At 35.8% G+C, this 27,286-nt stretch overlaps 2 protein-coding genes across 2 annotated transcripts in view; one reads left to right on the forward strand and one right to left on the reverse strand.

The window, feature by feature from the left end:
* Window positions 1-1,532: 1,532 nt before the first annotated feature.
* On the reverse strand, window positions 1,533-3,131 carry LOC112050334 (uncharacterized). The gene has a single exon (XM_024088584.2). The coding sequence runs from the start codon at window positions 2,581-2,583 to the stop codon at window positions 1,612-1,614; it is 972 nt and encodes a 323-aa protein (XP_023944352.2). The 5' UTR covers window positions 2,584-3,131; the 3' UTR covers window positions 1,533-1,611.
* Window positions 3,132-4,822: 1,691 nt separating this feature from the next.
* LOC112050323 (uncharacterized) overlaps window positions 4,823-27,286 on the forward strand; it is a 36,000-nt gene continuing 13,536 nt past the window's right edge. The window contains exon 1 of the mRNA XM_024088572.2: window positions 4,823-5,060. Coding sequence (XP_023944340.2) covers window positions 4,911-5,060 — 150 coding nt within the window. The 5' untranslated portion in view covers window positions 4,823-4,910. The remainder of the gene's footprint in view (window positions 5,061-27,286) is intronic.

The raw sequence follows: 27,286 nt of genomic DNA on the forward strand, positions 1-27,286 counted from the left end.
CTAAACAAGCATATTAGCCTCTAGGGGCTAAAGTAATTTGGTTTTTTTAATTCTTGTCTGTTACGAGTACTAGCCTACTATAAAACGGAGGAGGTTTAATTAAAAAATTGAATTATTATAGGTAAGGCTCTGATTGTTTTGAAAAATAAATAAAAAACTTTAAATTGGAAATAAATGCAGCGTTCTTGTCTGTGGAATGTGTTAATTTTTTTATTTAATTTTTATTGAAGACATGGGACATCCTTTACGGTGTACCTTACTTAATACCTTTACCTTTTTCTCATGTGAAAAAAATAAAATTAAAAAGCGAGAATTTAAAAAACAAATAATACACACTTGATTTATTTCAGAAAATAATTGTAAATTTGTGACCGTAACTTTCATATATTTCAACATTAATTGTTATTGGTGTCTTCATCTACTGAGAATGGTGATCCTAATTTGGAGATGGATGAAATTTTCAATCTGTTACCATCAAAGTCCAGACTCATTTACTTAAATACTTACCTACGAAAAATTTAATAAGTGAAGAAAACAACAACAAATGGATTCACTTACGAAAGGAGTTTTTTAAACTATTATCTCCCACGTTTACCTCATATAATCGTTATTCATCTTCACAGTAGTCGGAAATTATGTTACCGGGTAAAAGCATCTCCCATAATATCCAAAATTGTAGACTTTGTACATTTAATTTTCAATTAAATAAATCATTGAATATTGAACTAAACTATTTTATTTTCTCGCAATCGTAGTGAAAAGCAGAGTGTAACACGCGGGGCTAAACCTATTATATACTCGGTTTCTATTTAGGCGGCCCTCGACTTACGTCTCAGGCCCTAAAAATACCTCGTATATAATGGGTCTTTTTAGCCCCTTGTATAACAATCTACTATTTAACAACTGCTTGTACATTGTCATAATAAAAGTAAAAAATGATTAAGTAATGTTTTTTTTTTATTGATACAAGTTTTATACACTCTTTCATTTATTTACTTAACATTAATTTTAAATATCAATGAAAGAGGAATACAATTTATGTCACATTATTAGGATAATTAATTCCTATAAATCGGAAATAAAAGTAAAAATTATGGGTAGGTCGTGGAGGGAAATGTCTATGGGGTAGGTACTATATATTCTATAGCTACTCATCGTGATAGGTATAGTTAAATATGGCTAAAAATTAATTACGCCACAGATCGCCAGGGGCGCTACTTTCTTTGTTCGTTAGGTTGTCCAGAGTGATTTTTTTCATTTATCGATTTGATGAATAACTGATGAGCTTTTTGCTCTACGAACTTCATTTCTATTAATCAACTTCAATTTTTTTTTATAATATGTTAATTAAATAATTATAAGAAACTGTGTTTCCATTTCATTTCACGTCCTAATTAATGCAGAATAATGGGTAAAATGCACCAAAATTCAGTTTTTTAGGGAATTTTATACTTACTTGACCACGTGAGTTTTGGTTTCGGCCGAAACTGTAGCCACGGCCGAATATTCGGTCAGGCCAGAAAACCAGTTTCGGTCGGACAGATAAGTAAAAAAATTAAATAGACGTATGATTAAAGTAACAATAATGACTGCCAAAAAATAATCATTTATTCAATCTTCTGTCTTTTCTGCTTGTTGTTCAGGAGGAAAAACCGCTGCTCTGAGCATCATTAAATCTTCTTTATTTAAATCTATGCACATGGTACCTATAACATCCTCTACTCCTATAGTTCCATCATTAGCTATGTCTACTTCTTTTATTAAATTATCTAAATTCTTTGATGTCATTTTGTGTCCACGATTTGATAAAACGTCTTTAAAATACTCCCTGTCTATTGAGCCTGTATTATCTGGATCTAGTACTTTTAGAGCTGAGCGCAATTCTTCCTCAATTGGGAAATCTCGTTGTCGTATTGTCACCATTTTCAAGAACTGTTCATAATTTATATGACCTTGAGGATGAGGAGGCCTGACACAAAAGACTATGAGCTCCTGCAATTGCTCTGGTGTATAAGTCATTAAAAGAAGTGCTTTTAGCATGTAAATTAACTCTTTTTCGGTTATGTATTCATCAATATCCGTATACGCTGGAGTATAGTTTTGGTAAGTTTCCCAGAGCTGCTCAACTTCTGCTGTTTGATCTGGTCTTAATTCAAATTTAGGTTTCATGGCCTCAGTGGAATCACGCAAATCAAATGGTGCTGCTGGATCCGGCGGTGGTGGTTCTACATACTCTTCTTCCTCCTCAACTTGCTCCTCTTCTTTCTGTTCCTTTTTTTCTTCATGTTCAACTTGCTCGCCTTCTAACTCTTCCCCAACATCTTCTTCACCCTCACCAATTACTTTTTCAGATTCTTCTACATCAACATGTTCTCCCTCTATATGCTCACCCTCTAGTTCTCCCTCGATATACTCCCCCTCAACCTGTTCTCCCTCTTTAAGTTCTTCTTCAACTTGATCCCCTTCAACGGGATCTTCTTCAGTTTTCTCTATGATTTCCCCGTCATGTTCTTTAGTTTCAATACCTTCACCGGCACCCGTTTCTGGAGTTTCAGTAACACCAACTGCGTTATCATCTTCCATTCTTAAATTCAATTTACGTTTGCCAATGCTTATTAGGTGGTATGAATAATTTATAAAGCATAAAGTATTCAGATAAAGAATTAAGTCATACCAAAAATTTATCCTTGCATCTGGGTTTCCTAAAATGCATTCTTAAGGTAAGCATTAAATTGTCCGTAAGTCTGTCATATAGACTAAGGCTTTCCAGGGATATGAAATCGAGAATATCAATAAAATTTTCCAAAATACACGCAGTATTTAAAAAATCAAACATCTATAAAAATCCAATCAGTAATCCTTTCAATGTCAAAAACATCAAACTTTGACATACATTATTTTTTATTTCCTTTAACTACTATTATTTACTTTGAGGCCTCAAATAAGGATATCTAGGCAAAAAGGCCTCAAAATAATCTTACTGACCCTATGGCGCTACATACAGGTAAATCCAGCTGAATGATTGCCGTTGTCTATAAAATCTACAACTCATATCGTTTTGAATACATTTGTGGTTGTAATAGACACAAAATCAAGATACGCGGGCGCTTTAGCCAGTTTTAATAGCTTGGCAGCGTCGTTCGTAACAATCCCGATGATCCGCGCGGGCCGGGGGGCGTGTGCGGTGAAGCGATAAATGAAAAACCCACGACTGAGGCACCTCACTTCCACGCACGCACGTTTTCACACCCGCGAAGCCTTTCCCCCCGTCGCCCGCATATCATGGGAGTGTCATCAACGAACTTGCCAGACTATAGTTTATGGTATGGCGGACGCCAGCGTATACGAGTATGCACAAATCAAACTTTAAATTTAATAAATCTGTTACACAATACCCTTAAATTAAAATAATAGCTAATACCTTATTATTTAAAAACATAGGTACACAGAACAGTTTACATTTAAAATTCACTCACTAAAGAAATACATTCTTTTTAAAAGGAGTAAGTAGTGTTACATTAGGTATTAATAATTAATTAGACTTCCTAACGAAATAGGTTCCTAGTTCCTACTAATTCGCACAATCGAATGAAATAAACCTTTAAAATGGTTATTAGAGTTAGGCTAGCTACTACTAGCTATTAATTCAAAACTTGGCACAGATAGGGTCGGTACATCATCGTTCAATCATGATAAACCACGTTCATTAATTTCTTATTAGCGGCTGATTTTCGGAACGGAATCCAAACTTTAAACCACTAAATGTTGATGCAATGCAGTTGCTGCAATTTACCTGTATACCTACCTACTACATATTACTATTTTTATTGTTATCTGGTTATTACATAATAGGTTTTTTTAAATATTCTTTACAAGTTAGCCCTTGACTACAATCACCTAATAGTAAGTGATGATGCAATCTATCTTAATCGCTTGGCTAAATCGTAACTACCCAAGGCCGAAGCCTTCCACCAGCCAGACCTGGACCAATTAAGTAAGAAAACCTCAATCCGTCCAGCCGGGGATCGAACCCAGGACTTCCGTTTTGTAAACCACTGCGCATACCACTGCACCACGGAGACCGTCACTATCAGATGTTAATGGTAATGACCGACCCAGCTTAACGTGCTCCCCGAGGCACAAAGGCGTAACACCATCAGCTTCCCAGCTTCAAACTCCAACCTTTTACTGATTTCTTAGAAGAAGCCACAGAGTAAAGATGATCCAGAATGAGTCTTTACAAGCACCGTGGCAAGGCCGGTGAAACCCATAAAACAAACGTCACGCGTCTTCTTGACATCCGCATATACAAACTGTTTTTCATAATTTGTATTTCAAAAACACTAGCAACAATTACGTAGGTAAATTAATATAATAATCAATAATTACCAATAAAAAATACCCACTCCATCTTATTTCTTTAGTTATTGTTAGCAGATTTAAAAATATAAGACGCCATTTTTCTTTAATAATATTGAAAGTTACTGATGCAACACTTCGTGTCGTACTGATTCGAGAATGTATTCGTTTTAAAATTTTGTATTTGGAGCGGCTACGACACCGTCGTGTTCCGTGCGTTCTACCTGCCTATCATTATCCTAAACCAGAACTCGATCCCAGGTCCTCGTGTTCCGAAACCATAATCACCCAACGACGCAGTTAATTAATATTATTAACTGCTTATTATAATCAATAGCAGTGATCGGTAAATCAAATCGGTTTGTTATACCTACCTAATAAAAGTCCAATAAATCCACGGTCAACGCTTTCAAAAGTCGCATCACGTGCTTGAGAGAAAGATGCCGGCAAACGATGGTGAACGGTGGCTGCGACGGTGGTGTGCGTGGGCTGTGTGAAGTGAACAAGAGGACATTTGAATTTAGAAGGCGGATCGCGCGGGAATATCGCGCATGCGCTCATTCCACTCGTTTTCCCGCGCACGTTTTGGCGGGAATAGTATTGTTCGATTTTTAAACTACATATTATTGCGGTTGAGCTTACTTGTGTGTAACGTGTTCTGTTTGAATTTGGAAGAGAACTGTCTTTTACGTTCAAAAATGGTAAGTAAAGTTTACTTTTGGTCAATCGATAGAATTATTTTATGGTTCAACAAATAATATTATTATGACTATTATTTATTAATCCGACCGTCTCTGCTTTCTTCTGCCCCTGTGACATAAAATCATAAAATTTAAAATTTTAATTTATTGTAACACTTTCGTATAGAATTAAAAGATAAGCAACTGTTCAGTATCTTGTTTTCTCGTAAAATCTGCTTTTAGAAGTGGTAGTAGATACTAGATACACTGCCGAACTTGACTTTATAAGGAAAATGTTTGCACGATAGTTCTACCTAGGTGAAGAAAGTCTGTTTTATTTATTTTGATTGTAAAACAAATAAGAATGATCAGTGGCGGGCACTTCATAGAAGGAAAAACGCACTGCTTACCCTAAGGTCTCATTATTGAAGAAAGAATTTTCCATTTTGTATAGGTACTTTGTACTTACCTACAGGGCTTACCCTAGGAAATCCTTGTGCACACCGCAGTACATGATAACGTTAGATATACATAATGCTTAACAGAATATTTTTATGAAAATATCAAAGGTTTTGTCCGATATCCATCAAATTAGTCAACTCGTTTTCTTAGATAAGTAATCAATACATATCATAGACGTTGTAGGGGTACCCACAGGGGATCATTCAGACGCTGAATGTCGAATTTAACCTCTATTTGTTTGAGAATTTGACACTTAGCGGGTGAATGATCCCCTAGGAGTGCCCCTACAACGTTTATGAATTCCACTAAGTCAAAAATCTTGCATATTACAGTCTAAAATGCTGCATATACCTAATATGAAATAATTCTCTTTGTCCGATTTCTATCAAATTAGTCTTCTTAGATAAATAATCTATACTTAAATAATAATTATCTAAGTCAAAAATCTTGCATATTACAGTCTAAAATGCTGCATATACCTAATATAAAGTAATTCTCAGCAGAATTGTCTTCATTAAATAATTAAGTAAACGCCATCGCGTCCGCGTCGCAATCCACTTGCCCAACACAAATTACTTTTGGTACACAACTTAGCAGACCATGGATCCTAACCTTTCTTTGTAAACTCGATTCAAAGCTACACTACAATTACTATTATTTTAACTTGTATAATAATATAGGCCATTTGACGGCCTCCGTGGCGCAGTGGTATGCGCGGTGGATTTACAAGACGGAGGTCCTGGGTTCGATCCCCAACTGGGCCAATTAAGATTTTCTTAATTGGTCTGGCTGGTGGGAGGCTTCGGCCGTGGCTTGTTACCACCCTACCGACAAAAACGTACCGCCAAGCGATTAACGTTCCGGTACGATGTCGTGTGGAAACCGAAAGGTGTGTCGATTTTCATCCTACTCCTAACAAGTTAGCCCGCTTCCATATAAGATTGCATCATCACTTACCATCAGGTGAGATTGTAGTCAAGGGCTAACTTGTAAAGAATAAAAAAAAATAGAGTCACAATTTCAATTTATGAATGTATATAGACGTCGAATAAATAACGATTTTTATTGAATTTTTATTTAAAATTAGCCGACGCCGTGCGGTTTCCTCAATAAATGAGCTATATAACACTGAAAGAATTTTTCAAATCGGACCAGTAGTTCCTGAGATTAGCGCGTTCAACCAAACAAACAAACATACTTATCAGCTTTATAAAAATAGTATAGACTATATGCTATATAATTATGTATATATTTCTAAGAAACATGACTTTCCCTTTACTCCCATTTCATCATCGTCATCAGCCGATAGACTACCACTACTGGACATGGGCCTTTTGAAGGGACTTCCAAACATCACGATCCTGAGCTGCCTGCATTCAGCGAATCCCTGCGACTCGCTTGATGTCGTCCACCTGGTGGGGGGTCGACCAACACTGCGTTTTCTGATGTCAGGTCGCCATTCCAGCACCTTGGGACCCCAATGTCCTTCGACTCTTCGAACAATGTGCCCTGGCCACTTCAGCTTCGCGACTCGTTGAGCTATGTCGGTGACTATGGTTCTTCAACGGATCTCCTCATTTTTGACTCGATCACGCAGAGATTCACCGAGCATAGCTCGTTCCATCGCCTGCTGTCCGACACTGAGCCTTAGCGTAAATCTATAAATAGAATCTTGGAAAAAAGGGTCCCAGGTGGATATAGTCGAGTCAATAAAGCATTCTAAAGAGTAAATACCGAAAATGGTGTCATATTAGAGAAAACAATTCCAACCCCAAGGGTATATAAGAAAACAAGGGATGATTGATTGTATACCCATTAATTTTAATGTAAAACCAAACATGACTTTTTATTGAGTGGTCCGATTTCCCATAGTCCATCGGCTAATATGATGATTGATGATGATGATGATATTCTGGTATTACTAAATTGCCAAAAGATATTTAGATATCTACTTCCCCTTTTAAATATTTGGTGGGGCTTCACATTTATTCCAAAATAAAATTAAAATATTTATCTTATCCAAGGCCTACCACATACCTATCTACAAATCAGTATCAAAAACAACTTTACGGGGCCGATTTGCGGTTTGGGGTATTTCTTAAAGAAATGATAACAATTAATCTAAGTAAAGTAAAGTAGCGATGATGTACGGTTTAGACTTGCGGTTAGATAAGAAAATCAACATTTTGATGATGCACTTAATGATATTATGATACGAGTAATTACATCCAGTAAGTTAAGGTAAAGTAGCATGGATTTGGATATATTATTACTAATTACCTACATATTATCAACAACTGTGGTGATATAATTATTAATTATACCTGTCATCATTAACAACCCATACTTGGCTGACTGTTAAGCACGAGTCGCCTTTCAGAATGAAAGGGGTTAGGCTAATAGTCCACTACGCTGGCCCAATGGGGATTGGCAGACTTCACACACGTAGATAAGTAAGGAAATTCTCAGGGGTGCAGGGTTCTTCACGATGTGTTTCCTTCCCCGTTGGAGATAGGTACATTTTTTAATTTTCAAAGCGTTTGCGATCGTAGAAAGAGTACCGACCTGCCAGTTAGCTACAGGATCATGTTAGTTGCAATAGATAGATATTTTATACGCATCTGACCCAATCGTATTGACCCGTGACAAATTCATCATGAAGAAAAAATATTTATAACTTCATTATGTCTTAACTAACTAACACACTAACATATTGTAATTTAGTTGTAAGTACCTTTATTAACTAACATTACTAACATTATCATATTAAAATTTAATCGATTTTATGTAATTTAATAATTTACTTAATGGATGGAATGTATTATCTGAAATAATATTATTTATTAAGTATTACGTGTTATCGCCGTTTAGTATTGGAAATAGTAGTCTGTGACGGATATGACGTCGCTCGATCTCGTGTTGGCTTCAGTGTGCTTGTGGCGCAGGGTTCCCAACTTAGGGGTTTTCCCCCCAGATTTAGGGGGCAAATAAGTGAAATGGGATTTTTCTAGGGGTCTGAAATTTTTAGGGGTATTTTCAGGGATTTTTGACTATTTAATATTTTTAAATTAATGATAATTAATTAATTTAAAAATAATAATAGAAAGACTTCTTTGTTGACCTAGCGACTTATAACGACATATAATACGTTATTCTACAACCACTCTGAGGCAACTGGCGGCAATTTTCATCGAATAAAAAAATTGTTAAATTTATTCAGTAAGTTGAATCTTCAGATACGTAATATTTCGTCTGTATTAAATATATAGAGTCTGTATTAGATATATAGTATATATATAAATATTTTGGAGAGTTGGTAACACTGTTGTGGCGTTCGAGCCGTCCACATCTCTTGTTGTGTAATTCTTTATGGGTTACTTGGGATAGGCGGGGAGAGTGACTTGAGTGGAAAAGGGGAGTGTTTGATATCAGTAAAAGGCGCCTTTAACCCTACACACATCGTTCACAAGTACGTGACTCCACTCAAGGTCATTCTCTGCCATTCTAGGCTCTTTTTTGGTTACAGTTTGATTAGTTGTCCTGACAAGTGTTGTGAATCATAACCTTTGTTCGACATTAGTTTTCTTATATTTGCAATCACCTTAAGTCCACTAATATACGTAACTGCATGTTCTAAACATTCCAAAACAGTATCGATCCTGCACAACTAATCCAATCAAATAACTAATCCAAAACAAACAATGAGTCTTAAGCAGAGACCAATTGACACATATGGTCTCATAAATACCAAAAAAGTGCAACACCTTAAGCTTTTCCTTTCAAAAATTGCATGTATCCGCTAATAGATCATTCAGTAGGAAACGGTGAAGCAAGTCAATATAAAAACTTAAACACACATCACAAAAATCATATAACAAATATTGATGGAATGACAAACAGTAGGTAGGTACTTGAAGGTAGGTATCTATTTATTAAGATCGATTGCCAAATTTTACATATACCTGTACATCATAACGCCATTAGTTTTACGTGATAAGTACGAGTAGGTAACATTAGAAGCTAGTTCAAAGTAATAAACAAACAGGCTTTAGCGCAAACTGCCATCAAATTCGATTAGCCAAGTCATCATACATTGCATAATTCTCACAAAACATTATTCTGAGGTAGATAATAAAAATTTTAATAAAAAAAATTCAACCGACTTCCAACTCAAAAAATAAATTTAACTAAAAAGCAAAAAATAACATCCTACCTATGTGCTATCTTCTGATCAGTTTGAAGCCGTTGCCAAGCCAGTGATGTTTTAATTAAATACGTTTAAACTACAAAATTTCTGTGGTTATTCCAGAAACAGCTTTAATTAAAACACGACACTGGCTTGGCACCGCCTTCAAACTGATCAGAAGGTAGCACATAGGTAGGATGTTATTTTTATACCTTATGGAAACACTAACAAACGTACTAGCCGTCTCTACAACTTTCGAAAGTTCCCCTCAATTTCTCCAGGATGCCATCATCAGATCCTGACATGAAAAAAATGGGACCACCCTGGAAGTAAACCCTACAAAACAAAAAAAGAATTTTCAAAATTGGTCCATAATTGACGGAATTATCGCTGGACATATATAAAAAAAAAAAAAAAACATACATACAGCCGAACGTAGAACCTCCTCCTTTTTGGAAGTCGGTTAAAAATTGGTCCATAATTGACGGAATTATCGCTGGACATACATAAAAAAAAAAAAAAAAAAAAAAAAAAACATACATACAGCCGAACGTAGAACCTCCTCCTTTTTGGAAGTCGGTTAATTAAAAGAAATAAAACTTTAGCTTTACTCGTAAATAACTAAAGGTATCAGTTTTAGAAATATTGTTATAACTCATTTGAAAATATTAAAAATATTAAAGAACCAAGCCACAAGTAAAATTTCTTTTTTCAAAAGTGATGTATTGAAAATACTAAAAATTTGGCTGGTGGCTTCGGCCGTGGCGAAAAGGTACCAAGCGATTTTGCGTTCCGGTACGATGTCGTGTAGAAATCGTAAGGTGTGTGGATTTTCATCATACTCTTAACAAGTTCGTTCGCTTCCAACTTTGATTTACACCATCACTTACTTGTGATTGTTAATTGTGATTGTAGTTAAAACGGTAAAAAAGTAAAAAGAATAAAAATGAAAAAATACCAACCTAAATAGAAGAAAGAGAAAGAAAGAAAATATTATTTTTTGTTTTATTTTTTATTGTACACCACAAAGAACGTACAATACAATACATACAAAAAATTGACAAAGTGCACAGCGATAAATAATAAAATGTTTGAATAATCGGAGCTTTCCTTTATAGTATACATTCGATCTTTCAGTAGATAAATAATTTTGAATTTTTCTGTCCAATAATAATCAGAAAGGTCTCAAATCCGCGCAAACACCACATCTACTCGTATTTAGTGTATAAAGGACTGTTAACCAACCATGGTGCTTGAAAATTTATGCGAGACGAAAGCCACGAATGCCATATATATAAAATAGAATAGGTGCCACATTACACCATCAAAGTTTCAAAGCATTGTGTAGGTATACGATGAACCAGATTGATGTAGGGAGCTAATTACGTGCAATATGAAAATTATCCATTGCGCAAATATTTGATTATGGCATACGTGACCACTTATCTTCCAATCCTTGATACCCATTTAAGTAATCTATCTCTCGAGAATCACTTAATAGTGATCCTTAGGAACTTGTATTATTTATGGCAGTACGAACGAAATTATAATACAGTTATTATTCTTGGATTCTAGACTTTGGTGGTACAAGGTATTCGTGATGTCTTATATGTTTTAGTAGTTCCTCTCGAATCATACAAAAAAAAATGTTTGTCTGATTTTACATCTTAGGGTATCTTCATCTTCTTTGTATTATTACGAATAGTTATAGATACCTAGTACCTACTATTTTTTTTTAATTTTCTTTAAATTTCTAATCTATCAGTAAGTAGAGTTAGGGGGTTCATTTTTGGCTTTGTTTGTCTGATCTTGTAACCTTAGTCCTTAGTTCACGTGGATGCGCGGTGGATTTACAAGACGCAGATCCTGGGATAGATCAGCTGCTAGGCCGGTTGAGATTTTCTTGATTGGTCCAGTTCTGGCCGGTGGAAGGTTTCGGTCGTGGCTAGTTACCAACCTATAGACAAAGACGTGCCTCCACGATTTACCGTTCCGGCACGATGTTGTGTAGAAACTGAAAGAGGTGTGGGTACTCATCTACTTCCTAACAATTTAGCCCGCTTCCATCTTAGATTGTATCATCACTTACCATCAGGTGAGATTGTAATCAAGGATTAAGATGTAAAGAACTAAAAAAAAAGTGACGTAGACTCTAATTACTCGCACAGATATTAATTACCAAACTGTAACACGCACAACGTGATACATCCATGAGTTTGATAAACATCTACCCATTTTGTTCTCAACGCACTGCAATTAAAGCTTGACCTTGCCCTTTATAACCTCTTCCTAAAAGAAGGTTAACTATTGTTTGTTTTTTTATTTTTCCGGCAACTACTTTGTGTTACGCTGTCCAGTTCACTATTTTCTTTGTTTTATATTTTAATATCAGATCGAATTATAATTATCTCAAGCAGACACCCGCAACTTCGTCCGATCTTAGACCAGCCCCTTAATCCAGCCCTTATCGCTCATCTACTTGTCCCGTTTTCCCAACATTTCCCTTCACTGCTCTGTTCCTATTGATCGCAGCGTGATGAAAGTATACTATAACCTGCCCAGGAGTATGAAAAATAATTGTACCAAGTTTTGTTAAAATCATGAACATACAGAGAGACAGAGAAAAATTTTACTGATTGCATTTTTGGCATCAGTATCGACCACTAATCACCCCCTGATAGTTATACAGATTTATTATAAGTATAGATTAAGAAATATTTTGAGTAAAATAATAAAGAAATGAAAGTTTTTGCAACTGATAACTCAAAAATATTGTGAGTAGCTGGATATGGAGCAAATCTAAGGACATTCTTACGCAATAAACAGAAACCTAACCCATCAATAGAATGTAATTCGCTTTTTGGTTTATGTTCGTATGATTGTGGACGTTACTGCATTGGAAATAGAGGCTAGATCAGGAGCTTCATCTTTTCTACAATTTTCTGTGGATCTCAAGTCCGTTGCTCTAGTTACTTTGCATCATTCTACCATATTATATTTATGGGGCACGTTTTATTTTGCATATCAACGTTTATTATCAACTCGTTTAATTTTAGAACAGTCTCCAAAAGTTTAATACATCTGCTATTTTCTTTAAATTTATCATTCATCATCATCATTATCAACCCTTATTCGGCTCACTGCTGAGCTCAAATCTCCTCTCAGAATGAGAGGGGTTAGGCCAATAGCCCAATGCGGATTGGCAGGCTTCACACACTCAGAGAACGAAGAAAATTCTCTGGTATGCAGGTTTCCTCACGATGTTTTTCCTTCACCGTTTGAGACGTGATATTTAATTTCTTAAAATGCACACAACTGAAACGTTGGAGGTGCATGCTTCGGACCGGATTCGAACCCACACCCTTCGGAATGGGACGCAGAGGTCATATCCACTGGGCTATCACGGTTTAAAATGTATTAAAGTGCCTAAATCCGGTTTCTCATATATTTTAATTATCATTTCAAATATTTTTTCTATCATTATCATTGTGCCTTATCCCTTAAACAATATTAGGCTAAGTAGGTACTATATTCTAATTTTATACACGCATCTACTTAGATCTAATCCCACAAGGCCCACTTATAAACATAATAAACACTAAGTTGCCGTTGACGACAGATTTAATATTACTCGTACCTCGTAATAATATAATGACCCTTTGGAATTCAACGATGCCTTCAAATAATTATTATAATTTCAATTAGAAAACGATTGTAGTCCTTGTGGATATGTTATGTAAACATTAGATCACCGATGAATAAAATCGACACTACTTATATCAAATATTAAGTGCTTCCTGTTCATCTTTGTACCTATATAAATGGTACCTATAGTATAATCAAAATGTAAAAATATTTTCATATAATAGTAAAATATTTTCCATTTTGAATAATCTGTACTTTGTTCTGAGATCTGACACATACTCGTACTTCTATAAAGAATGTTAAGGCTAGAAAAGAAGATAGACTAGACACGGGCATAAGTTAGTTATTTCTGCATATCGTCTCCAAAGAGTTAAAAAATCTTTTGTGGGTTTGGGTGTACTCTTCTATAACAAGATCCCCAAGACTGTGATGGACTTGCCAATGCACAACTTTAAGCAATGTGTTAAAAAACATTTACTTAGTCGAGGTTACTACACTATTGATGAGTTCCTTAACGACAAAGGTGCTTGGAGGCCATTGGATCAGCTTCCACCTTCACACAGGAAATAAAAGTATAAGAAATTGTAATTTAATTGTTATCAAATGTAAATTGTAATACTGTATGACTTTTTCAAAAGAGCAACTGTTGAGTCTCTTGCCGGTATCTTCTCAGCAGAACCTGCCTTCCGAACCGGTGGTAGAATCTTTACAAATAGTCAACTGACGTGTCAAAAGTGCTTGTAAGCTGAGCCTACTTGAAATAAATGAATTTTGAATTTTGAATTTGAATTAGATATTAGGAAAGGTATGGAAGCGTTCTCTGGAATTCTAGTCACAAATGCAGAAGTTCTGTGACGCGTCAATGAGGAGCATGACTAGCGAACTGTCAAGATGGGGAAACTGGAGCACATGCTTTGGCATTAGAGATACTCCTGCAACGTCTTGATGGGAAAAATTGCGGGAAGAATAGACGTTGATGGCAATAAAGATCAAGACTGCGAATCTTTAGGGAATGGACCAGAATCGCTAGTGCTGCACAATTATATACCGATAATACAGAAATCCGACATGTCGCGCAGCTAAAGTGGCAATGGGCGAGGCATATCGTTCGAAGAGCCGATGGACGTTGGGGTCGCAAGGTCCTGGAATAGCGACCCCGCACTAGAAAGCACAGTATTGGTCGACCAGGTGCACTGACGACATCAAGCGAGTCGCAGGGATTCACTGGATGCAAGAGGCTCACGATCGCGATGTTTAAAAGTCTCTACAAAAAGCCTATGTCCAGTGAATGTCCATCGGCTGATATGATGATGATGAATACAGTAAAAGGTATACGAACCTGAATCGTGTGACACAACCGTCCCTATTAGCAGAGGCACTCGAAAAAGAAGAAAAAGAGTGTAAAGAAGTGTATTAAAACTAAGATAGCGGTTTAGGATTGGGAATGACTGATATAAAAATACAACCTAATATCTCATTTTAATATTATTAACTTGGAATTTTACAATTTTCATTTTCCTCTATCAAATTAAACAAATTCAGATAATAGACTGACACGATCAAGATTCCCATCTCTTAAGAAACAGCAATGCTAATGGACTTTGCCCAAGTCGTAGCATATTGATTCATGATTAGTACTTGTAGGTGTAAAATTACTGAGAGAATGGATGAAACGGTACATATATTGGCCAAAGATGCATTTTAAGCCGTAGGCTACATCTTTAGCAATTCAGAAAATTATAGCGCTGTGATTTATGGATATTATTCGGATAAACGACTTTAATCGATTATTGTATGCTCCTTACCAACGTCATCAACCATGTTATGAGAAATAAGAGATTACCTTTTAGCGCACGTTTTATACACCAATATACAGTCCTGGGCTAGCCCGCAATTATTTGCTTAAGGCATCCCGTTTAGGGGGGCACTAAAGTGAATCGAGAAAATACACAATTCGCGTGTTTTAAATTGTCCTTGATACAATATTTATATACTAGGGTACGAATTAACATTTTTTTGAATTAATTCCATAGTTCACTTAAGGATCAAGGGAGCAGAAGGGGTAGATTGCATAAGACATCATCTGCTAATATTTGGTCCCTACATTGTTTTTATTAAACTTAACTTAGGTAACCGTTTTAACAGCTGTCTAGTGTCTAGGCTTCTATGATCAACTCACGCACTTTTGTTACGCTCTCTAGTCAATATTAGCTTGGATGTAAACAAGTCTTGGAAGATTGAGTTACCTACGTCTCTCCAGGCAAAGGCAATATATTGTATGACTAAACGATTAGTTCCGTTATATTTGCAACTAGCCTTTGGAAAGTCGAGATGCGTTGTCCATCATAATATGTCACATTCTAATGCAAGCTGACCATCACAATGAGAAAATTGCATAAAAAGTACAATTCTAAAACCCAATTAAGTATTTAATAAGCCCTACAAAAGAAAATGATTATTTTTTCTTTACGCGTTTTTGTTTTTATTTGAAAAATTGTTTACACAAAATTATCTTATAATATGCGAATGTTTGTCTTTAATATTTCTAAAAAATCTGGTTGTGATTTTTTTAAATATAGACAGATCCGCATGAGAGACCTTTGGTTGCTGGACTAAAAAGTCTTGTCCATCCAAGTAATATCCAACTCTAGTAAAATTCAATGCAATACTCGTATATATCTGTGACAATTTTATTCAACGGTTCAGGTAGGTACTTGGTAGGTATCTAACAAACAAATTGTTCATTATAGCCCATAAAGCCAATATTAGTATATATTCGATGAAGAAATTTACTTGTAGATGCTCGTTTTTAGAGAGTGGAAGCTCTTTTCCCACATTTATTAATCGCAAGGGAAGTCACAAATTATGTATTACTTAAGTCGGCGGCACCCAATTAAATAAAAGACGATAATATGAGAAACCCTTTTCTTCCCACAAATTAATTTATAACTATACTCATAGGAAAACATTTTCCGGGTGAAAGTGAAATGCTCTCGAGGGAGCACATTGGACAATACAGGTCTTTAGTTGCGCGGGCAAACATCGAATGTGATACAGTCTTCGTAACAGTGGAAGTACTTTTAACTTGAAGTGACAAACAACATGTCACCACGATGTTACGTGAAAGTGAAATAAAAAGTCTATCTAACGACACTTGAAGCACTTGAGGATACAAAGCAAAAACATTAGAAACTATTTGTGCAGCTACTTTATTTTTTCATGTAGTATTAATTCTAGAAATTTTTAAAGTTGGATATATTCTATCTATTGAAGTTATCCATAATAATCGATGTTTATCTAACTTTCAAGCTGTTTAGACTAAACTGCTAAGAAAGAAGTTAGAAGTTCCTAGTCAAATTTCTAAATACATATGTATTCCAATTCTAAAATAATTGGATGTCAATTATCTAGTTATTTTAGAATAGGTACCTACATATATTTTAGTATGTTACATCCAGAATAGTTATAAAATGGTCCGAGAGTTAGTAAACTTGAATTCCGGAAGATATTTGAGACAATCTGAAAACTTGTCCATGTCTTGTACCTTGTTACCTAAAATACCTACCAAAAAGTGTCTTCTAGCTTTTGGTCAAGGCCAACCTGCTTTGAAGCCGCGTGGTGAGTTAATGCTCCATATTTCTTCTCCAAAAAGAATGAAAGTCTGTCCCTTTAATATGCCTGTAGTAGTGGTTATGGATAACAGACCTTAAAAAGGCATCCAAATGATTTTTGAAGGTTTTGTCTTTCGATATCTGCTTCGTTCGCGTGGAATTATCATTCCCTACGTCGAAGTCTACAGCTTGAGCTAAGCTTGGTCTACTTGTGATCACCAAATTCAATTATTTTTGTACCTAGCTAGATTTTAGTGACCAGAGCCCACAAAGGCATGCATTAATGACAATATTCTGTGTGCCTAATGCCTATACCCTTCTTAAAATACAAACAAAATGTAATGAAACTTTTGTTATTTACTCTACTTTACGACAGAATCCTGCGCCGCGTTTAACGGATGCGTACGTACCTATATCAATTTTCATTCAACCTTCGCCTAGGAAAAGGAACATGAGTGGTACGTATAGATGTAGAGGTATATAATTTGGCAATTTAATCCGATACGTGACCGTATAATCCTCGCTACACTTGGCACGTGAAGGGAGAAACTCAATACCTTTATAATTAACTGTTCCATGTCAAGCCATTTGTAACAAAACTGGCTATTTGCTACCCATTACTTATACTTTACCTTCACGAGATAATGAGAAGACCGGATTGGAATGGAAGTTTTTAACATTATGCAGTGTTAACTCTGTTTCAATATTTAACACCTTTGTCTAATTAATAGGTGTACGATAATTTACCCTTCACATTAAATCGTATATATTCCTTGACTACAAGTATATAACCTTCTACTTATGAACTGGGCAGTTGCTTCGTAAACAAACATAAGTAATAGGTGTAATACTTATTACTTGTGTTTTTTAAAAACATGTTATAATTTAGTTATTATTAAAACTTCAACTGACGCTATTATAATAAATATTGATATTTTGAATAATAAGTCGTATTATTCACTAGCGGACGCCCGTGACTTCGTCTGCGTATAATCCAGATTTTACAATAGACTTTTCTGGGATGAAAAGTAGCCTATGTGTATATCCAGAGTAAAATCTATTTCCATTCCAAATTTCAGCCAAATCGCTTTTAGTAGCCGCTGCGTAAAGGAGGAACAAACATACATACACACATACACACACACATACTTTCGCATCTAAAATATTAGTTAGATTGCGATCTATCAAACTTTATGAAATTGTATCATCACCAACAGCCTATTTGATGATGAGTAGATTTATAATACTCCTCATAGTAGCAGAAATTTATTAATTCTTGATTTCTACTGAAAATTTCTTGTTAAAAATATAACCCAATATTTTTATACCATATGCGGAGGAATTAAACACTGGATCAAAATGCACTAGAGAAACAGAATATATTTCATGATATTTTTGTCCTCTTCTTCTGTTAGTGGCATCTTCTATCGGAGGTTAGCAATAATTACGGCTAATTTTGCTTTATTCAGTGCTGTCCGAAACAGTGGCATATTGAACCATTGGCGTAAGTTTTTCAGCCAAAATCTACAACCAGGTATTCCCTTTATCTTTCCTTGGATAATAAGCTGGTGTAGGTCATATTTGGAGTTTCGTATTATATGACCCAGGTGACCCAAGCATTCGAGCTTCCTCCTTTGAACTTGCTGCAGAACCTCTGCTAGCTTTCCCATTCTTTGCAACTTATAGCATTAAGGCATCATGTAGGCAATACTACTATTGCCTACATGATGCCTTAATGATATTCGCAGCATTCGCCTGTAAGCTCATATAATTTTTTGTGGGGACTTCCAACACCACGCCACTGAGCCGCTTACATTCAGCGACTCCCTGCGACTCTTTAAGTCGACAGTCCACTTAGTGGGGGTCGACCGATGCGGTGTCACCATTCCAGTACTTTGGGATCTCAACATCCATCGGGTGATCAAACTATGTGCCTAGCCCATTGCCACTTTACGAGTTGTTGAGCGACTTATTAAGCTGTATCGGTAACTACTTGTATATTCTTCTGTGGAGATTCTCATTTCTTTCTTCAGTTTTAGAGATTGTAGTACTTAAAGTTGAATTTCTACAAGTTTATTCACCAACCACATTCTATTTAAACTGTACCGGGACGCTAAATAGTGTCCATACTCGTACAATACGTTGGGCAACGTGTTTGCTATCTACAGGAGACGAGTGGGTGTGTTGCTAAATTCTGACGATCAATGCCTATTGTTTATTCTAGCAGCTATTCGTGATTCTTTGTATTTCTGCAGTCTGATTAAATACTACGCTGTTGCATATTATGCAAGTGCAAGTTGCAACCTTAGGTTTATTTTGTCTGAAGAGATAACTTTTTGTGATCGAATCCCAAATGGGAAAGGTGAATGGAATATTTATATACTACAGTTTGTTGATACCCACTATTTCCATGGTTAATTTTTCATGTAAGATATCAGTATAGTGATACGTGAAGTTCGTTAGCATTTCACGTCGTATTTTTGAACAAAAATTTTAGTGAAAATACTATCTACTTTAAGTAATTATATTGAAGTAGTCAAAAAAGTATGTTGCTTTATTTAAGGGCTTTCCTCTTACATTGGGCATATAGTATATACCTACTCTATAGTACCATCTATATTTGCCTTTGTACCCACTTACTAATTGCTTAGTCATCGTTGTTGTACTAACAGTTATAAAATGTTTAAATAGTAATAATAATCTTGACCTTATTTATGTCCGCATCGTAGTACCAACGAGTATTTTTTTGTATACGGTAAAATATATTTTGTTGCATTTTATATTTTTGGGATTCGATTCGTGTCCAAATATACCTTCTATGTTTTCTGTTTGTTGTCTGTTTTGCAACACAAATATTATTTTTTCAAAGTTTGATCCCTTTAATAAAGTAAGGGAACGGCGGATGACTTAAAATTAATTAACATAGACAACATCACGGGAATCGAGTCCTTTTGAGCACCTACCTACGTATCTTGGCGTTAGTACCAAAAATAGGTATCATGTAGGTAGTTATTAATAAACCTCTCCAAAGTTTCACGAACCACACTTGACCGCTTTTACAAAGAATAGGTAGGCGTTGCACATGCAAACATACTTGCATCACGATCATTGTCACTGCACCGGCTGAACAAATTGTATGGCCGATTAAAGATTGTCCTTGATATGTCCCGTAGTGTCGTGACACCTTCAGCCGACATGACTATAGAAATCGTGATAAATTCATGTCAAATAACAAACGTATTGGACTTGCTTTAGCTTATATCCGTTTCATATTTAGTTACCTATTAAACTTTATTATTTAATTACCTATTAAACTTTATGATAAAGTTGCTTGGAGGCCGTTGGATCAGCTTCCACCTTCACACAGGAAGTAAAACTATAGGAAATTGTAATGTTGTCATCAATTGTAATTATAATATTATTGTATGATTTTTTTTAAAAAGAGCAACTGTTGAGTTTCTTGCCGGTTTCTTCTCAGCAGAATCTGCCTTCCGAACCGGTGGTAGAATCTTTACAAATAGTCAACTGACGTATCAAAAGTGCTTGTATACTGATCCTACTTGAAATAAATGAATTTTTTGATTTTTTTTTTTTGATAGATTGATTTTCATTACTTCCCTTTTCGTGTACCTGCCTACCTACAGAGTGACTGGTATACCTACCTAACTACAATATTTATCTCAAAATGTAGACACACTTATAATTAGCATTGAATCCAGTGGCGTCACTTTACTTACCGTCTAAGGCTCGTGACGAATTCTTTGGTGAGATTCCTTTAAAATCGTCACATTGGAATATTTAAATTTGACATTTTGAAGCTCACGGCCCCGCGGGCTAAGAGTCCTTCGAGCCGTAGGCTAGTTGGATTTTGCCAACCCTGCCACCCTATAGTCACCCTACTGTTTAAATCCTCGTAAAAGCAAGGTTTTCTACATTAAAAAAAAGCTGATATGCCTACCTATACCTACATATTTCAATCCAACTTTTCCACATAACTTACATATGAGAATGATCTAAAACGGAAGTTTCATATTAAAGACTTAGTAGGTACATATTGACATTCTCGACAACAATGAAGTTTTAGTTTTTCATTCCATCTGACCTTTCTGATTCAATAACTCATCACCAGGGCTAAATATGTAATTGCCTTCATTAGACACCCAAACGCAAGGCGTTACTAATCGATCACTACACCCATCAATATGATCTTAAATGCTAGTCAAGACAACAAAAGTTCAAAAACCAAGGCAAAGTTAGTCAAGGTAGGTGTGAGCTTTCAAAAACCGTGAGAAGGTACTAATATAAACGACCAGTGGATCGGTAATTAGATGGTGCTTTGTTTTAGTCACGTTTATAGGCCACAGACTAATGATAAGTGTGATTGATTTACAGCTGGCTCTATAGTCTATACCTAATGCATGTAATCAAAGACTTACCAACCTTCCTACAAATTAATTTTCGTCTTCTGTACATGAAATATATTTCCAAGATAAATATCAGGGGTGATTAGTGATCGATACTGAGGCCTAAAATGCAATCAGTAAAATTTTTGTCTGTCTTTATGTTCGTTAAAGAAACAAAAACTACTCGAGGGATTTTAACGAAACTTGGTACGATTATTCTTCACACTCCTGGGCAGGTTATAGTATACTATCCATCACGCTACGATCAATAGGAGCACAGTAGTGAAGTGAAATGTTTTGAAAACGGGAGAAGTTACTTCATTTTAGAGCGAAACTACTGTAAGGGCTGGAGTCTCAGGGCAGACGAAGTCGTATATAGGTAGTCTAGATGGCAGATCTTGAGTGGTTTTAAGCTTAGACCAACGACGCTGCTCCAACAAATAAGGTCTGAAATTAATACGTAACTGACGTGTGACGTATGACGTATGATACCTACTTACCTTCTTCTAAAACTGAGGAGTTTTAGATATTATCTATATTCCGTCATATAAGTAGTACTAGATAGATATGCCTATATTAACAATCTCGCTCTCTTTGTGCCCAAATAACAAAGAGATTCAGATCGCATGTAATTTGTCAGTCACCTTGGGCTAATGTGGAGCTTGCTTCCACTTTGATAGTTAACAGACCTATTTGTTATGTCTCCCGAAGGTTATGAAGATTTCGTCACGACATTGCGAAGTGCTTGGTGACATTGAAAAAGTTAAAAGATTTCATGATTATAATTATGACTGTACCAAAATAACTGTGGCGGTCATCTTGGATTTGAAGTTTGTCATAGTGAATTAAAATATTCAACGACTACTAGTCAAACTCTTTAATTTGATACCCATATTGAGGTGTAAGACCTCACCCAACTAATTCTTCTTTTAAACAAAAAAACGACTACTTCTACTACGGCGACAGAGACACACAGACACGTCAAACTTATATTACCCCGTAGTTTTTGCATCGGGGGTTAAAAATAATGTGCATGCCGGTTGGTTCTCAGTAGTTAGACTAATATGCCTGCCTGGCCTAAAATTGAAACATTCTCAGAATGTTTCAATTTTAGGTCATCCACTTACTTACTAATCTGAGTTACTAAGTCAAACATCACCACCCGCCAACCCGTATTGGCTCAGCGTGTCTAAGCTCCATATCCAGGGCAGTTTGGTAGACCCAATTTCGATAAAGAGGGAAACTTTTGTTCCAGTTACATGTCTATGTAAGTGCCGTAATCTTGTTAATGGGACCTCAGCGGCATCACCGGGGGTTTTGGGTGAGGATAGAAGCATCGCTTGAAGGAAGAAGCAAAAGAGATGGGCTAAGGCCTAAGCCTCTAAGGGCTAAGGACTCTCCTCTGAGACTCGGCTTAGATGATTGTTCTGGAAGGTTTTGGTTTGAGTGTATCACTCCAAGATCATGAGTTAAGACCCTGATTTGATGTCACCCTGCCCCGGGTGACATCAGATATCCGGGTCCTTATCTTCGCCAGCGACGCTGTGTAGTTTCAAAACGTCGAATCCAAATTGGCTGGGCAGCATTCGGAAAACTTCGCGACAACTTGTCGTCCAAAATTCCTCAGTGCCTGAAGACAAAAGTCTTCGAACACTGCAATAACCTATGGTTCCGAGACTTGGTCGTTAAAATGAAGTGGCAATGGGCGGAGCATATAGTCCGAAGAGCCGATAGACGTTGCGCTCCCAATGATAGGAGGAGAGTGTCTACCCAGCCCCTGTAGCTAAGTGGCACGTCGATTCTCTTTCTACGATCGCCAACGCTTCGAAAAATAGAAAAATGTATGGGAATGACAGATCTAGATCACGTGACCTGTCGATGGCAAATGTCATTGTACATGTTTCTAGTTTTCAAAGCGTTTGCGATCGTAGAATGAGAATCGACTTGCCACTTGGCTACAGGGGCTGTAGTGTGCCGGATAATGATGACTCATAAGAAGGTAAGTATTCGGACGTAGCTACATTATATTATTTAATACCACAATATGTTTTTGTAGACTACATTTGCGAAATATGTCTCATTCTTCTGTTCTTTTTATTTCGCAGGCGAACCTGTAAGTACTTTTATGTTAATTTTACAACCAAATCTTGCGATATACTCGTAGGTATGAACGACTATAGAACTTCCCACGTATGTCTCATTCACAAGCTGACGGATTTATGAATGAAATTATGTACCTACATACCTATTATGGGAATTAAATTAACATTAAATGTTTTAAACGAGTTAATTAATTGATAATTGACATTATTCTCAAAGGTATAGCCTAGATAAAAGTGTAACAGTAGTTTTTGTTTGCTCGTAGCATCTTAGGAAAGGGATTGCCACAAATTGATAAGTGCTTAATGAGTAAGATATCGTTGGTTATATATCTAACTTTTCAGTTGTGTGCATTTTAAGAAATTAAATATCACGTGTCTCAATCGGTGAAGGAAAACATCGTGAGGAAACCTGCATACCAGAGAATTATCTTAATTCTCTGCGTGTGTGAAGTCTGCCAATCCGCATTGGGTCAGCGTGGTGGACTATTGGCCTAACCGCTCTCATTCTGGGAGGAGACTCGAGCTCAGCAGTGAGCCGAATATGGGTTGATGACGACGATATCTAACTCTATCTTGCGTAAATATCTAGGTAGTTAGTTTAATTAGTAATATCATCATTATTCATTATTAAACTATTTTCGGCTCACTGTTGAGCACAAATCTCCTCTCAGAATGAAAGGGGTTAGGCCAATAGTCCACCACGCTGGCCCAGTGCGGATTGGCAGACTTCACTCGTAGAAAATTAAGAAAATTCTCAGGTAAGTACTACAGGTTTCTTCACGACGTTTTTCCTACATCGTTTGAGATACGTGATATTTAATTTCTTAAAATGCACATAACTGAAAAGTTGGGGGAGAATGTTCCTAACCGAATCGAACCTACACTCTCCGAAATCGGAGGTAGAGGTCATGTCCACTGAGCTATCACGGCTCTGTTATTGAAGTTTACAGTTGGTAAATTGATCACAGGGCTTCAAGCTAGGCTCATCAGGGAATTTTTCCAACGAGAAAAAAAACAATAAGGCTTAGCTCGGCTCAGCAAGGGACCAAAGTGATAAAGTCTCTAAACTTATCAAATCTATGAAAACAGCATAGCGTAGCATTTCTTTGTATATTTCTACTGTAGATATAATAGAAACATTCTTAAATAGTATAAATCATCATCAACAATCCATATTCGGCTCACTGTTGAGCACAAGTCTCCTCTCAGAACGAGAGGTTGGATTAGGTTAGTCCACCACGCTGGCCCGTTGCGAATAGGCAGACTTCACATTCACACACCTAGAGAATTAAGAAAATATTCAAGTATAGGTTTCCTTACGATGTTTTTCCTTCACTATTTGAGACACGTGATATTTAATTTCTTAAAATGCACATAACTGAATGCCCCAGGCCGGATTCGAACCTACGCCCTCCAAAACGAATGCAGAGGTCACATCCACTATGTTATCACGTCTCTCATAAATAAATCAAATTTGGAATTAAAATATCAAAGAGCAAAATTCCACAGATCCACAATAAAGATAGTACCTACTAGATAGTTAGGACTTACAAAGCACGGATCATCATTTCGTCACATCAGCCCAATTTAAATGACATAGCCATTGTGTTGCAAGAGCTACGTGCGAGTATGCAAGTGACCTAAGGATCATTCTTTACTAAACCTTCATAATGATGGTACCTACTTATTTATGATAAAAATTTTAATAAAAAAAATTCAACCGACTTCCAACTCAAAAATTAACCTAAACTAAAAAGCAAAAAATAACATCTTATCTATGTGCTACCTTCTGATCAGTTTGAAGGCGGTGCCAAGCCAGTGATGTTTTAATTTAAGCCGTTTAAATTACAAAATTTCTGTGGTTCTTTCAGAAACGGCTTTAATTAAAACATGACACTGGATTGGCACCGCCTTCAAACTGATCAGAAGGTAGCACATAGGTAAGATGTTATTTTTTGCTTTTTAGTTTAGGTTAATTTTTGAGTTGGAAGTCGGTTGAATTTTTTTTATTAAAATTTTTATTTCTTAATTTTTAGTGTTAGCACACCTACTGAGTGTGAAAAAAAATTAATAAGCAATTAGTTGAAACGTTATTTTCTTATAATAAGTGTGATGAAAATTATACTCCGCTAGTTTCTTACAACACTTTATTCCACCTTTTACAATTACAAATTATTACAAATTAAATAATAATATCTCTACTGTTACACTATTTCACCAAAACCACCTCTCTTCACCACACTTCCCCGAATAATCATCTTTTTTCTCCCTTCTAACACTGCTCACGCCACCAACCCCTCCAATTCCTCGTTTTGCCGCCAAACGTTCCTATTGGTCTTACAATAAATGGCGCCTTTTGTAACAGCCAATCACATCGGACCTGTCATTTTCGTTTCACAGACTACAGATTTTATCCACAGAATAAAAATATAGAGAACAAAGACTACTTTTTTATAAAAATCATGACATTCGGCCATCCGCCTTTGTGCAACCTCCCGGTGCACAAAATATGTAGAAACTATATTATTAATCTGTGAAACGTAATAACTACGAGAATGCGAATCATAGAACATGTATTAAGCTAATTGCTATTACTTGAAATCCTACATATATAATTTTACTTAATTAATAACGGTACAGCAGCGTAATGCACAATGAATATGTTATCTATACCTATACTAAATGTTATCTTGCAAAAAAAACAACTATATCGTAGTACATCCATTAAACACATAATTAAAACCTGATAAATCATGACATTCGTAAAATAGAATACATTTTTTTTTACATTTAAATCCTACTCATTTACTTAAATTTGTTATAAAATAATTCCTGCCTAAAACAATTAATTACGTAACAGAAGAATAAATCACAGAACATATTATCTACAAGTAATAATCTTGCAAAAAAAAATCCTACGATATTATATTATTATTATACACTCAATAAAATAAATAAATAATACTTTGACTTAAATCTAAAAAATCATAACATTTTGGTAATCGATCAAATTTTAGTTTTAGCTTATTAATAACTGTTTGAGATTAATGTTGCAATAAAGCTAGTGGGCTATCATCTAGTATTGTTTATTCAAGATTCTGAAATGCCAACATAACCCACGGCCTTATCACATCTACTGCAACAATAGCCTGAAACGGTTAGCTTCTATTTTATTATAGAATATTGCTAATTTTATATTTATTGTTACCCACGACTTGATCAATTCTATAAGGACCTATGAACTTATTTTGTGCTATTGCCCTTGTTATAGTAGTTATTTATCTTAATTAAATCACCTACCTCAAACACTGAATAAAATAAATTTTTATTAGCGAAATTTAGGAAACCAAAGCCTCTCCTAAATGTTCCATGACAACATGGTTAATCTTACATATTTGATACTGGGCATCACATGGAACCACAAGACATAACCAAAATTCGTTTACCTTTATAAACATTTTTTTTTTATTTCCGGTTTTTTAAAATATTTACAATTCGATTTTAATCCGGGTCTAATGATTGCAAACATAAAAGCCAATTCTCCTTATATATATATATATACAGTGAAAGAGGATTCAACATCTACACTGGTCAACTTAGAGTTCCGACTTATTATCTGTATTTTATCTCAATATTGAATTTGCTTATCTGAAGCCACCATCTAGCAATTCGTGGCACAAGGTCACGTTTTGTCAAAGTTGTACGTAAGGCGTGTCAGTCAGTCACTACTTTAATATTGCTACTTTGGCGAGGAAAAGGTAACAATTGACATGTGATGGAATCGTGACCAACCCTCGAACATTTTTGGCAATTTATTAGAGGTTTAGGACAATTACGG

This window comes from Bicyclus anynana, chromosome 6 (genome assembly GCF_947172395.1).
Source record: "Bicyclus anynana chromosome 6, ilBicAnyn1.1, whole genome shotgun sequence".
In the NCBI taxonomy this organism is placed as follows: domain Eukaryota; kingdom Metazoa; phylum Arthropoda; class Insecta; order Lepidoptera; family Nymphalidae; genus Bicyclus; species Bicyclus anynana.